General features: G+C 42.2%; 1 protein-coding gene and 1 non-coding gene across 2 annotated transcripts in view; both read right to left on the bottom strand.

The window, feature by feature from the left end:
- Window positions 1-14844, bottom strand: part of AP1G1 (adaptor related protein complex 1 subunit gamma 1) — a 47611-nt gene that overhangs the window by 4023 nt on the left and 28744 nt on the right. Inside the window, 14 exon segments of the mRNA XM_086620692.1 lie at window positions 328-488; window positions 725-820; window positions 1277-1403; window positions 1863-2004; window positions 4955-5059; window positions 5682-5809; window positions 6314-6403; window positions 6728-6850; window positions 8434-8488; window positions 9075-9132; window positions 9135-9179; window positions 9182-9213; window positions 13456-13569; window positions 14436-14491. Coding sequence (XP_086476818.1) covers window positions 328-488; window positions 725-820; window positions 1277-1403; window positions 1863-2004; window positions 4955-5059; window positions 5682-5809; window positions 6314-6403; window positions 6728-6850; window positions 8434-8488; window positions 9075-9132; window positions 9135-9179; window positions 9182-9213; window positions 13456-13569; window positions 14436-14491 — 1332 coding nt within the window.
- LOC147527805 (small nucleolar RNA SNORD71) lies at window positions 12054-12140 on the bottom strand. The gene has a single exon (XR_015222585.1). It is a non-coding gene; the product is annotated as a small nucleolar RNA SNORD71 (small nucleolar RNA).

Genomic DNA, 14844 nt, shown 5'->3' with positions numbered 1-14844 from the left:
AAGGGAAAGATGACTGCCTTCACTTTTTTTTTACCCAATGTTTTTCTGTATGTGGTTTAGGCAACTTTCCTAGAGAGTGGTGATTTTAAACAGGATTTTTCCAAGCAGAAGTAGTCCTAATCTGATAGGAATCGGTGTTCTATTGCATTTGTAACATTTACTTTCAGATTAGAAAGAGATGAGCAAACCGAGCACTAAGAGAACCCATTAACAGCTCTTAACCTTGTTACCAATGCTGCAAGTTTCTGTCTACATGAAAGCACTGATCAGGAAGTTATTTGCAGCTGACCCTCCACCTGTTACTGTAGTTGCCTTAAGTGGCTCTACCTTTGGTACTGCAGCTTGGAAAACAAAATCTGTCATATCCAGCTCTGTGCTGTTGGAGGCCTGTATTGTGATTACGGTGACGCTAGGGTTAGTGTTTGACCTCTCAAAGGTGAAGTCAATCTTCAGCCCATTCTTGTTGTATGCAGTAATTGAGGGGATTCCTGTAGAAAACAAAAAAGCAGCACACCTATAGAATCTGGAGACCAGTCTCAACACCATAGAACGCATTTACTTTACCCGAGACATGAACTATTCTGAAGATTACGCACCCCCCCTCCTGCTGCTCCAGAGTCTGTGACACACTTCACTCCCAAGTCCCCCCTTTTTTTACTACCCTTGTTTCCTCTTCTAGCTGGCTGCTGTGGCACCTTAGGCTAAGGATTTACATGTCCCTAACCTGCAGCAATATCATTGAAGAGAGGCTGTGACGAAAGTCCATCAAGCAGGAACGGAGGCTGTGCTATCTGGGGCACAGGGGCAGATACTGGAGAACCTACAAGAAATGTTGAAAGATTATTACTTAGCTGTCATGAAATGAAGAGTTATTACTCCTTCTCCAAAGATCAACTCCTGCATATCGTATTTCTTTACATGAAGCTCTACAAATCATCTGTATTACCATCCTCCCCTTCTCTGCTTTCAGTAACAAGGACTGGCTCCTCATAAGCTAGGAGGCATTCAAATGGAATTAATTTCTTACATCTCCTAATCATTTACTGGAAAGACTCACAGCATTCCCAGGCTGGAGTGTGAAAACACTCAAGTCTCACCAGCTAATCATGCAGAGTCAACCTCTGACTTCATTCCTTGACTCCCACCTGTACACCAACATGGATCTTGGTGAGAGTAAGGGTGAAGACTAGGACTTGACAGAAAGTGAAGAACTAGCCAGCCCTCATGCCACCCCAGGACCAAGAATGTAGACTTTTAAGAGATGCGGCCAGCTCACCTGTTAGGTTGAGGTCTCCCAGGAGGTCAAGGAGCTCCCCACCAGCAGAGGCTGGCTTGCTTGTAGGTGCAGTGGAGATTACAGGTGTTATATCACTTTCCCCCAGCAAGTCCAACAAATCATTTGCCTAATGAGAGAGTGGATGTAATAGTTACATATTCAACTTCCTGCTACTTTCCCTTGCAAATGCAATGGATTCTACTTGATCTCAGATTGAAGACCAACAGAGCTGCTGGCCAGAGAGGTTCTTAGCTTGGCTGTGGTCCCATGCCTCACGAGAGATCTAGTTTCCGTGCTCTTGGGACCACAGAGATAGAGAAGGATGAAGTTCATGCACACTGAGAAAAGTTGGGGGAATATATGGCTTTACTCCACCCCTGCTCTTGCACTCCCTACAATGACCTCTTCCACACACCCATTCTTGGCGCTAGAGCCATCAGGGTAGAGAGATTGCAATCATCACCAGGCTAGAACTAGGAAAAAAGGCAGAGAGGGGGAGGGAGATTGTCTCAGCTTACTCTTGGCAGTGGCTAGTAGCGTGGTCTGACAAGGCAGTGGAAACTTATCCTAGATCAGTTTCCATTACCTGGCTAGCAGGCTGCAATCCAGAGGGTGGAGGTTTGGTTTCCAGGACCGCTGGCTCTGCCTCTCCGTTGGTCTGTACAATCTCTGTAGGGCCATTTGTGGTGACTTTCTCCATTACTGGCATTCTCTCAAGCAGGGCTGGCCTGAAAGAAGCTGACATAGTTACACTGTGCCATCTTCCTGGATCCCAATCCAAATACTCAGACATTCAGGAGATGATATACACAGAACAACCTGCCTTTTCATTTTAGCACGGGAACAGTTAAGACTGCATGACAGCTTGAGGTGGTCAGAAGCAATCTCTGACATTCTGTGCCAGTGTAAATACAGTAGTTGATAGCTGAAAGCCAAACAAGCCCTCCTGCCTCCTGTTTTCCCCTAGTACTTGACAGTTGCCCCTGTGGGGCTAGGATAACAAATGCAAGACAAAGATTCTCATGTGAGAACCCCATGAAGTTCAACAAGGCCAAGTGCAAGGTCCTGCACGTGGGTTGGGGCAATCCCAAGCACAAGTACAGGCTGGGCGGAGAATGGATGGAGAGCAGCCCTGAGGAGAAGGACTTGGGAGTGCTGGTGGATGAGAAGCTCAACATGAGCCGGCACTGTGTGCTGGCAGCCCAGAAAGCCAACCATATCCTGGGCTGTATCAAAAGAAGCATGGCCAGCAGGTCGAGGGAAGTGATTCTGCCCCTCTACTCAGCTCTCGTGAGACGCCACCTAGAATACTGTGTTCAGCTCTGGAGTCCCCAACATAAGAAGGACACGGAGCTACTGGAGCGAGTCCAGAGGAGGCCAGGAAGATGATCTGAGGGCTGGAGCACCTCTGCTATGAAGACAGGCTGAGAGAGTTGGGGCTGCTCAGCCTGGAGAAGAGAAGGCTCTGGCGTGATCTTATAGCAGCTTTCCAGTACTTAAAGGGAGCCTACAGGAAAGCTGGAGAGGGACTTTTTACAAGGGTATGTAGTGATAGGACAAGGGGCAATGGATTTAAACTGAAAGAGAGGAGATTTTGATTAGATATAAGGCAGAAATTTTTTACATTGAGGGTGGTGAGGCACTGGAACAGGTTGCCCAAAGAAGTTGTGGATGCCCCATCCCTGGAAGTGTTCAAGGCCAGGTTAGATGAGGCTTTGGGCAACCTGGTGTAGTGGAGGATTTCTCTGCCCATGGCAGGGGGGTTGGAACTAGATGATCTTTAAGGTCCCTTCCAACCCAAACCATTCTATGATTCTATTAAATAATTGAGCAATGGTGGATTAACTGCAGACATGGGACACTTGACTGCTCTGTTCCATATGCAGTTGAGTCAGAGAGTCAGCTCGTTTGACTTCACTTTGCAGAGGGTTAACAACTTACAAGAGGTGACAAAGTTGGAAAGGCAGATCACCATGCTCTCATTTAGTCAAATTAAGTTTCTGAAGAGATTAAGTTCAGGCCTTGAGAGTACCCTCCTGAAATGACAGAGAGACTGAAGAAGAGGCACAGGATCCAGAATCCTGACATCAAACCAAAAACCAGGGAAAACCTGTACAGGGAGAACTAGTCTGTAACATGAGAAAGGCCATTACCTGGCAGATCAGGCCACAAAGCACCACATGTAATAGGGGTAATCCACACTGTCTACACATCTTTTGGGCTGAAAAAGTGTTCCAGCGCCAATATGCTCAACAATGGACTGCGTTCTTGACCATGAAAAAAAGTCTTAACGAGCAGAAACTATTAAACATTGACCTTTACACCGTAATGAACACCAGAATATACCAGGGGAAAAAACACAGATGCTCTCCTGTAAAACTGAATGAAGTTCACATGTTTTTCTGAACTGCAATGCTTCCCAAAACTACGAATAGCATACACTGCCATCTGATCAAATGCCAGCTGATCGCCAGACACTGTTGCCTGCAATAGTCAATTCAAAAAGATCAAAAGCTTCTCATGCTAGGTTTGTCTCAACTCATTCATAAAGCTTCATGTAAAGTCCTAGGCAGCTCACATGCCCTAGCTCATTAACATGACTTTTCCAAAAACAATTTTAGCTCCTTCATGGATCCCACAAGAGGAAAGAAAAGAGGAAGTCACAAGGATATTGTGTCCTATACACAGTGAATAGGATGGTACCTATGGAAAAAGTGATTGTCAAGAGCCTTTGAAACAAGGTTTGGAGGCCCTTACCATCACTGGCAATATTTAGTCCAGTGCTCCCATTTCTCTCTGTCCTCTCATCTAGACTCTAAAATGGATGCTCCTCCATCCAATGGAATCTTATGGAAAGTTTTCAAGGGTGGATGAAGTTAACCTCCAGAAGATCTCCTCCAATTTTATGATCCTCACTGAACAGAATCTGTGGTGCTTCTACGTATCAACAATTAATTACTGTACTTTTCAGATGACTATTCTGAAAAGAATTACAGCTTTAGTTATTGCAACAAAGCAGAGTTTTGCCTTTCTCAAAGAAACAACCACTTGAGCAAGCAATGATGAATGGCAACCTCTTGATAATAAGGTGCAAGGAGATTAAAACGCTCACAAATTGTAAGCAGGGATGCTGAGTGGTGCAGCAAAATAGTATGCCTTTGCATGCAGAACTTGAGATTTTAAAAAGATACTACAAGAAAATGCACTAAATTAAAAAGATGTTCTGAAAAACTGAAAACCATTACCAGTTGGAAGAATTACCTCCAGCTCAGAGCACAGCTTAGGAGGACAGGTCAATGGATCTCTGCATGTTTATTCCTAGACTTTTTAAAATCAGTTTGAACTGAAAGCCTGTGGTAATGCTAGCATGGCAAAGCTACCTGCAGATAGTTACTCAACTAGCAAATTTAATATTCAACACCTTGAAGTAAAAATTAGTCAAGTTCAAGCTCAAAGCAGGGCAAATCTTTGGCAGAGAAAGTCTCTGATCACAGAACAATCTCCCAGGATATGTTAAATTCTTACAAGACTTGCTAACCTGATGGATGAGGGAGGGATTCTAGTTCCTCTGTAATTCTACCAAAATCACCAAAGCTCTCAGAGCACAAACAGTGCTAACACAGGTGATCAGAGTAGATTATAACAATCCTTTTCAAACACCAAAACTCATCCACTTACCTCATGTGATCATATTTCTTGAAAAGTGCATTATATTCCACTGCCCTCTGCTGTAGCTCCACATCAATGCTGCTGCCATAAATGGAAACTACCTTCTTAATGCGACTGTGTGAGGGCAGGGAGAGACAAAAAAAACAAAAAACACCACACCATGGATTAGCAGCAATGACCAAAGGGATTAGCATGTGTCATCCAGAAGACACTATCTGGCCTCTGCTCAACAGGTGTCCGTGTAACTCATTTAAAAGAGCAGTCACTGCTGTTTTCCTGAGTATCTATACAACGTCCATTTCTGAACTGTCTCTTCACAACAGCATCAGCAGGTAACTAATATACCACCACAAGGTCTATCATAAGGAACCTCAACAACCCACCTGAGAGCCATCAGTAGAACAAGGCTATTTTCTCTCCATCATCTGAAAAAGAACTAGAAAGAACAGTCCACTGAAAGTAAGGACTTATCTTCCCCATAAAGGGGTATTCAAGCAACAGTAACATGGGACTAAGTCCCTACACAGCAGAGGACGTCCACAGAGAAAACAGTACAAATCAGTGGAAGTCTTCCACCCTGCAAGCAAAGGAGGACTGTAAAAGGCCAACAAATAACAAGATGACTCTTATAAACCATGGAAGCAGAACATATCCAGGAACACTTCTCCTGAAGACAATCGATATCAGCACATTTGCAACAAAGCCCTGTGCAGTACAACATCAATGAAAAACTCACTTGACAGTGCAGGTGAACCTTGTGGAAAGCTTCATGATGGCAGTGAGAGCATAGCCTCGTGTAACAGATGCAGACATATTAGATATCAGGACGCTTTCTAAAATATCAAGAACTTCATCCTCTGTTACCTGCAAAGGTACAGAAAGTTTAAGCTGAGACAGAGAGCAGCTTTGCAACAAGCCTTCCAGGGCACTCTATTAAAACCTGTCTCTTGCTTAATGGCTGCGTCGTACCTCCTCTGCAACTTTGTGAGTCTGTAGCATACATTTAGAGCGTACAAGACAGACACAACTAGGTGGAGATCTTATGATATCATTTTTGAAATACAGTTCCTGTTCCACACATCGAAGAGCAGGTTCATCACTAATACACAGTAAAGACCCTAGCAGATATCCTGTGAGCTAGGTTAGCACTGAAACCATATGACACTGCAATTGGCAGCTGCACTCCTCTCAGTGAGTATTTACATAGCCCATGTCTGTAGTATCTGAAAGAGATTCCTGTCCAGGGTCCATCACCATCGTGGACACCAGTGCTAAGCAATCTGTTGCAAGCATTCTTCTCACATAGCCAGCATCAAGCAGCTCCAGCCTCAGCCAGGTACACAGTTGTTGTTCTTTCCCAAGCTATACCTGTATTGGCTCCTCCTCTTCACACTGACCAGACACCAGAAGATCTCCATACTCTCCTATGCACCAAGAGGCCACTTGCACCAGGGGCTGCTGTTAGAAAAAAGAAAAACCAGATACTTCAGAGATAATGGGACACCTGTGTGACAAATAACCATCACCATTTCCCAGAGCAAGCTTAGCCCTCCTTCCAGCCAAGGAAGTTCTCCACAGCAGAAGAAACAAGAATATTGATTTGATCAAGAATTCCATAAGAGAATTACAGAAAATAAAAAGAACATGAACTTAAAGAGGACATGCCTCCTCTGCAATCTGTCCCTTGAAGCTAGACAGTATGATGTTGATTTGCCTTGAGAAGCTTTGTAAACATGCTCATTGCAGTACAAGGAAACTGAAGCTGACTGCGTTTGGTAGTACCTGGGAATAATCACCAAGGATGGCTTTGTAGAGTCTCTGCACAGTGTAGGCATGCATCTCCACGCTGTTAGTTATTAGCTGAATCAGATTGGGAACCGCATCGTCACGAACATAACTTCCTGCCTGCAAGAACAATTGTGTATTCAAGAGACAAAGAAAGTTGTTAGAATTCACTACCCGACTTCTCAGTAACACCCAGAATCTGCTGATATCCTTCACAAAGCCACCTGATGTGCATGGAAACAAAAAAAAAAATCAACCTCTTCATCCCCAAATACTTTATGGTTGATTTTGAGCAGGCTTAGATGGGTAGAAGTACAGGACAGTACATTTTCCCAATGAACTCATCTATACCCAGAGAAATGCATACTACAGATCTCCTGAAATTGTCAGGAGAACAGAGCGTAGACATAAGAAGTCTGTGCTACAGAAGGAACAAAAAGTAACACAGAAAACTTCTCTGTTAAACTACCCTGGAGGTGGAACGCAGCTTACTCAATTGCTTGCTCAAAGCCAGACTCGATGTCAAATAAGGACAGGAACTTGCCTGCACATAACTCTTAGGTTCAAGAGCAGGAACACGGAGCTTAGAGGGAAAAGTCCACTTTAAGGCCAGGAAAGTATGTGAGACAATACACAATCACACAGCTTTGGCACTGAAGGGAAGATGCATACTGTTCAAAACCTGTTCTGTTTAGGCACTCCTCTGGCACTGAGAGCGGAGCATATAAAAAGAAGGAAACTGAGTCAGTCTAATTAGGTCAACTGAGAATTTACCTAGCTGATGCTGATGTCATCTTTTTGTGTTAGTTTTTGTAAGGCAGCTAAACTGAGAAGGATGTTTATCTGTAAGAGTCTGCAGTAGGCAGTGTCATGAACACAGCTTTATAAATGGTTTCTCTAGCAGCCAAGAGAAGGAAGTTACTTTACTGAAGTAATCTGAGAGCAATTCTCATAGCCAGCCTTCTAATGGCAATCAATTGTCAGTTCAGAGGAATCTACTTTTCTCTGTTTCAGGGCGGCAAAATAGCACACAAGCCAGACTTGCTTCTTGACGAACTTCTCACATTTGGACACTCAAACTGATAAATCTCTTCCCACTCCTCAGGGAACAGACTACCTACCCAAGTTATCAAGATCTCTTCCCTTTTGTTTACCAAAACACACTCTAGTTCCTCCTCAGCTGTGATGTTTATAAAGAAGTTCATGTAGGTAAAGAGTAATAATTAAATGCAAAGATGATGAAGCAGGAAGCTGTTTATACAGTTTCATTAAAAAAGCTTTGATAAACTCAACTTGGAAGAATTCCAAGAAATTGTTTCATCTCCTTCTCTTTGCTAGTCACTTAAGGCTGTGTTCACTCTTCCCTGAAAGCACTGCGTATTGAAATCACAGACAGCACAAGAGCTGTCCTAACTTACAAGCTACTGTGATTACTGCGGGAGAAAAACTGTTACACACTGTATTCTTCTGTGTTTCTGAAATCATGCATTTCTTCTAAAAAAACACTCAGTCATAATCACTGAGTTTACATATTTCTGACTGGATGCCTTGGGTCACTACCACATAAGTACACTTCCTCTGTGTGTTGTAGCATTTGTTACCTGCCAGCCTTTATAGGCCATCTCCAACTTGATGACTAGTAACTTCCCACAGAATTAAAACACTTTTATGTAGTCACACACAGGAGAGGCAATTTCACTTACCGTTGTTAAGACTCTCATAATTGTGTCTATGTGCCAGCGTTTGGAAGGAGCATATCTGACAAAATTAAGAAAACATGTTAAAGTAGTAACTGCTAGTCTTCAACACCAGCAAGAAATCCATCACTGTCAGAACCTCCCCATTCAGTTACTTCCTGGCCCACTGTTTCCGGAGGGGGACACCAACAAAACACACACACACAAAAACCCTCCACAAAACAAAACACAACACCACATTCTTTGACTTCTTTGGATGAATGCTGCCATTGGAAAGCTGAATGAATATACACGTCTGCATAATACAGCACAGCCATACCTTGCATATACAATACTTCAAAGTCCTTCAAAATCAGGCTGCTGATTACAATGGCTCAACAGGAACGAGATCATCTCGCTTGTACAACTAATCAGAGAGAATGTGTGTGGATGTCAGTACAATACCTGTTCCAAAGTGCAGTAGAAATCAACACTAGTGTGTCCTGTTCCTCAGAGTGGATTAAAACTGACAAACCACACAGATCAGCAAATAGAGAAGTGATGATCAACATACTCTCTCAAGGGGTAAGAAGGGGGCGGAACACCATACAAAATGCTTGTAATTCCAAGGACGTACAAAAAATTAATAGCAAGTAAAGGCCCCATACTTTTCAGCTGCAAGAAATATTCCAGATGCACAGTCTGCCTTGAACTCTGGTTCACAGGATCTAGGAAATACAGCAACTCCTTCATCATTCCACGGACATTGTTCCATTAACGAGAGCAAAACTCAGTTCCATTGCACGTCTAGGGCAAGAAACAGAAAACCAATAAGTATCTTCGGCTAGTGAAATAATAAAACCCCACCACAACAAAACGCAAGTCTAGCTACTCAATACATTTACCTTTTAATTAAAAAGAGAGCAATATTCATCAATCTGTCAGAACAGCCTTCCACATTAAATGCACCAGTATTTCCTGTTCATGGGCAGACAAATACCCACCCCAAAAAAACCTAAGGGGGTGTGGAGTTTTCTAGAAACACCTATCCAGATGTCCTGAAGACTAGAATATCTTTCAGCAACCAGAGTCCACTAGCGCTAAGGTCCAACTGTCCAAGTATCTGTAATTGCATGCTGGGCATTTCTGACATACAACTGCAGTAAGTAATCCATGCTACAACATGCTTTCTCCAGCTTCAGGGATCCAGAAGAGACCCATTTCAATCTCCATATATTAGAGATTCAAATACAGTAGAGATTTAAAACATTAATTGATAAGCTTTATTGTATCCTGTCAGATAGGCTACATAAGACTTGTAGAACCCAAAATTACCCTTGTGCTCTTTTCAGAATCCATTCCTCCCTGCCCTCAAGTTGAGGCCACAACTAGTTTTTATTACTAGTGTAATATTTTATGTTTATTACTATTGTGAGAACTTTGTTATTCCGTTGTATACATCCAGAGCTCAGAGGTTAGTCCTTAGCTCTTCTACTTGAAGCTTCTGTAGTTGATTCTAGCACAGCTCTGCCATTCTTCTGACATGTTCTGAATGAAGACTACTACCATAGAATCATAGAACGGTTTGGGTTGGAAAGGACCTCAAAGATTATCTAGTTCCAACCCCCCTGCCATGGGCAGGGACACCCTTCACTAGACCAGGTTGCTCAAAGTCTCATCCAACCTGGCCTTGAACACTTCCAGGGATGAAGCACCCCCAACTTCTTTGGGCAACCTGTTCCAGTGCCTCACCATGCTCAGAGGGAAGAATCTAAATCTCCCCTCTTTCAGTTTAAAGCCATTGCCCCTTGTCTTACCACTACACACCCTTGTACAAAGTCCCTCTTCAGCTTCTTGTAGGCCCCCTTTAAGTACTAGAAGGCTGCTATAAGGTCTTCCCAGAGCCTTCTCTTCTCCAGGCTGAACAACTTCAACTCTCCCAACCTGTCTTCATAGCAGAGGTGCTCCAGCCCTCGGATCATCTTTGTGGCCCTCCTCTGGGCCCACTCCAACAGGTCCATGTCCTTCTTATATTGGGGGCCCTACAGTTGAACACAGCACTGCAGGTGGGGCCTCAGCAGAGGAGAGCAGAGGGGCAGAATCATCTGCCTTGATCTGCTGGCCATGCTTCTTTGGATGCAGCCCAGGACACAGTTGGCTTTCTGGGCTGCAAGCACATGCTGCTGGCTCACATTGAGCTTCTCATCAACCAACACCCCCAAGTCCCTCCTCCTCCACTGTTTCTCAATCCATTCTCCATTCTCTCTGTCTTCAAAGCTGATTTCTGTACAATGCTGGCAATTAGTTATGTTAAAATGCATTAAAGCAATGCATTAAAACAGCCTCACTAAACAATCCTGACTATTCTTTAAAATTGAGCATTTGGTAGAATCCAGAACCCAAATCTCCAAATTGTGTCCTCTTCATACTACCAGGAACTTTATTCTCTGACTCTGAGATAGCCTACTAGAAGACAAGAAGGATCCTCATAGCACATCAGAAACGTTCTCCCCCCATTTCAGTTATCTTTTGAAATCATCTGAATAGCTGCTGAACTACTTCATGTGCACAGTGATTCTGTACTGTTTGTTGTGTAACAGATTATGTCCACAATTATGCCAATAGGTCTAAAGTCTATTTTGTAACATATACTTTCTTCAAATAGATCAGGCTTCAATGTGTGTTTAACTCCACCAATTTTCATTAAAATCATAATGTTGAGATGCATGAGTTAAGCTGTCATCCTTTTATATATGTGCTGACAGCAAACTCGTGAGCAGTCCCGCTGATTCTGTCTTGCTCCAGTGTCAAGCTTGCCAACCTACCACTACACGGACACATGTTATTTTTTCTGATCCCTTAGTTATTTCCCAATGTTCACGAAACATCAACAACTTAGACCAAGCACATTACCCAGTCCAATGGCATGGGGCACAAGATATTTGTTCTCAAGAATCTTAAAACATCTAGACAGCACTGCTTCTCAACATCTCCCTAGTTATTACTGCAATAAGGATTTCTACAGAATTGTGAATTGTAAAGGTGTTATTTTGCTTTTTACCCAACTACTACCCAGGGACCTAGAAAACACAGAAGCTTTTAGAATTAGGGTGGAAATACATAACATAATTGTGAGCTTTTATCATCTAGATCTGTGGCTGGTTGAAGACCTATACAATTATTAGAATTGTTTTCATTTCTCCAATTAGTTCCCAAGTTATTACGCCTCATCTACTTACTACCGGGTTACAAGTTTTCCATGTTGATGTTTAGCTTTTCAGTCACATTATAGCAGATATATCAACACTGCAGGTGCACAGAGGTATTCTGCAATCTTAAGGCAGGCATTTATCTCAACTCATACTGCTTACCTTCAATCATTATACAGCTAATTTCTGTCATGAAGTTCCTAATCACTTAGTCTGATCATATTAAGCAGAGACAAAAAGACTTGAATTAAATGGCAAAGCCATTATGAATTATACTACACAGACCAAAGATGCACTGCAATGGTCAAAAGATGATGAGAACAGGCCATGCTTCAGTTAACCAAAACTAGCTATCGCATCTTTTCCTCCAGTCCCAGCCCTCGAAACTTGCCACCTGGGGACTCTGACATCCAGACAACGTATTGCTTCAATGAAGACAGTGCATTGTCAGAAGCACGAGTGTCAGCATGGCAACATCATGCTCTGCTGATGGATCACTCAGAGGCTTCATCCTCCAACAGCACTCAGACATGAAGCTCTGTCATTATAGCATACTTATGTTTTCCTATCAGGCACCAATAAAATGCTTTTGTTGCCTTCTATCCAAAACCTAGATGAGGCTTTGCTATTCCATAGCCTAAGCCTCATGCTGGCTCCCGCACCAAGCAGCAACAGCAGCCTGACTTGCTCAGCATATAAGATACAAATTTGTGTTTTGGGATAAGGTTGCAACTGTAAAAATAAAGTACATGATACCCATTACATAACATACAATTTCTTTCTTATTCTGTACATATTAGATTGAGTAGTCTGTTAAAAATCTAGATCTGATTTAAAGAGGGGTACGAATTTGAAGAATGCCTATCAGAATGAGTATCTATGGCATATCCAATCAGTTTGACAAGATGAAGGGGAAAAAAAAAAAAGGAGGTTGAACAATTTTGAAAGCATATCGATGATGTGACAAGAGCTCAATGAAATTTTGGTCTGCAGCAGACAGATTCCACAAGATGCAACACGGATGCAACTGTCCCCATTGCTGATGTGTCATATGCTGCATTGAGCTTAGACGACCAGTTATAGAAAAAAATAACAATGAGGAATAGAGTTCAGAAAAAAAAAAGTAACCAACCAACAGGCTAAAAGACTAAATTTAGAAGATTAAGAGCAATATTCTATATAGGTTGGGCAAAAGCGAGTCAAACACTTCAAGAATACCTATGAGTGGACAAAGTTACTATCATGAGTAAAAGGAACAAACTGAAGTAGTGAGAAGAAATAACATACCAGTATTTAAATGACAATGAACACCAACATTTAAATGACAAATGAACACCAACAATGCATAACAGGATGTGGTTTGTGAGCAAATTATTTGAACAATCAAGCCTGAATTCTACTACTGCCTAATCAAATTTAAACTAGAATACATTATTGGATGGCTTAACATTGCTTCAAGACAACATGGCACTGCCTGTTTGTCTGGTAAAGAAAAGCAACATGGAGCATGTCAGAGTAGCTTCGATAACGAGCATAATCTATGGAGGCTTTCCATCTTCTTGTGAGCACACAAACTGATCTCCATTGAGATTCCATTTTGGAAAAATGCAAGCAAACAGAACAATATTTTTTTCCAATCCAAGACCCATAAAATGTAAAAGCAGCTTCCCAAAGAAGATGGCTGCACATCTTCATTATCGTCTTTGAAGTATGAACCATACAACGTATTAATTCTAGTCTCACTTACAGTTCCCCAAGAATACTGTTTTTTTCCCTCTGCCTGGCTCACTTTCCATAGGCTGTCAACCTTGAGAGTCTATTTCACTGATATTTCAATTACCTTTTAATGGAGACATCCAGATCCTTCAGGCAGTCCACAATCGTGCTTCTATGCCGCTGTACTGCATTATGATCTGTCTGCACAGTTTTCAACAATGACGTCAAAGCTACATATCTGGGATAAGGAAATATGGTAATAAATAGTTGACAGTAGGCATTTAATTTCTATGCAGATACTCATTCCCAAAACTTAATCTAATTTGGCAACAGAACAGGGTTCCCTTGTACTCAGTAAGGAATCTAAATCTTCCAGGGGACTGCCTGGCCTATCTCCAAAGGTGAGTTACCATACTGAACTGTAACATGCCTAACAAAGTTCTGCTGCCCGGACAAGCACCTATTCCAATTCCTGGACTCATGTCAGTTGTCCAGTCTTCATGAAGATTTTGAAAAGACATGGCAATTAAAGATTAGACCTCCACAGATCAGACACTCAAACTAGCGTGAGTTGCAATTCCCAAGGCTAGAATCTTCTACCTATACTATGATTTGCAATTAAAATGCCTAGAGATGGGACTTAATTCCAGCAGTTGCAGCAATTCCATTTCCAGATTCATACTGTCCAAAGCACAACCAAACTTCCTTGTTGACAACAGCATACAATCAGAAAACACAGACTTTGCCTCATTTGTCAGATCTCCAATGCCAACTCTGATTTGAATATCACCACAGACCAGCTGGGACAAGACAGGAGATTCACATCACGTTGGAAAAAAACATTAGAATAAATTAAGAAATCACATGTTAAGAATGAGATCATACACCTAGATCTATCAACTAAGAAGGGCAAGGCCACAGTTAAGGTTTTCACAGGGAAACAAATGCACCAAGAAAGAAGAAAGCTGGACAGTCATAGTAGCCCCGACAACAGTACTTCTGAATATAGTCTCCTGGAAAGCTCTACTTCAGCATAACCTTTGTGCAATTGCTGCTCACACATTTTAAACTGGGTGTTGCCAAAACACGCTTCACACAACTTACCTAATATTTTTGTCGTTGTTTAATAAGAAACGGCCTAGGATGTTAATGGCTAACACCTGCAGAAAGAGTGAGGGAATGTCAGTGATCAAAAAAGACTGCTGGTCATCTTCATTGTTTCAAGATGACTTTAAAGGCAACATGTCAAAGCTACCATTGCGGACCTTGGCCAAAAGCGTAACAAAGTACTCTAGAGAAGCTTACTAAGCAGAGGAAAAGCTAAGACAAACACAGCACAAGCTCTCTCCTGCACTCAAGGGAACACAGTTTACAGGAAGTTTTGCTTTTTTATTTTTGTTATTTAAAAAAAAAAAAAGAAACATGAATGCTACTTTCTGAAGAGGCTACAGTCTTACCTAGAGCCAACTGCAGAGCTATGTTTGGGCGGAAAACAACTTTGCTTCATGTCCTC

Source organism: Tauraco erythrolophus, chromosome 15 (genome assembly GCF_009769465.1).
Source record: "Tauraco erythrolophus isolate bTauEry1 chromosome 15, bTauEry1.pri, whole genome shotgun sequence".
Taxonomy (NCBI): Eukaryota; Metazoa; Chordata; class Aves; order Musophagiformes; family Musophagidae; genus Tauraco; species Tauraco erythrolophus.
This window is presented reverse-complemented; position numbering and strand designations above follow the sequence as displayed.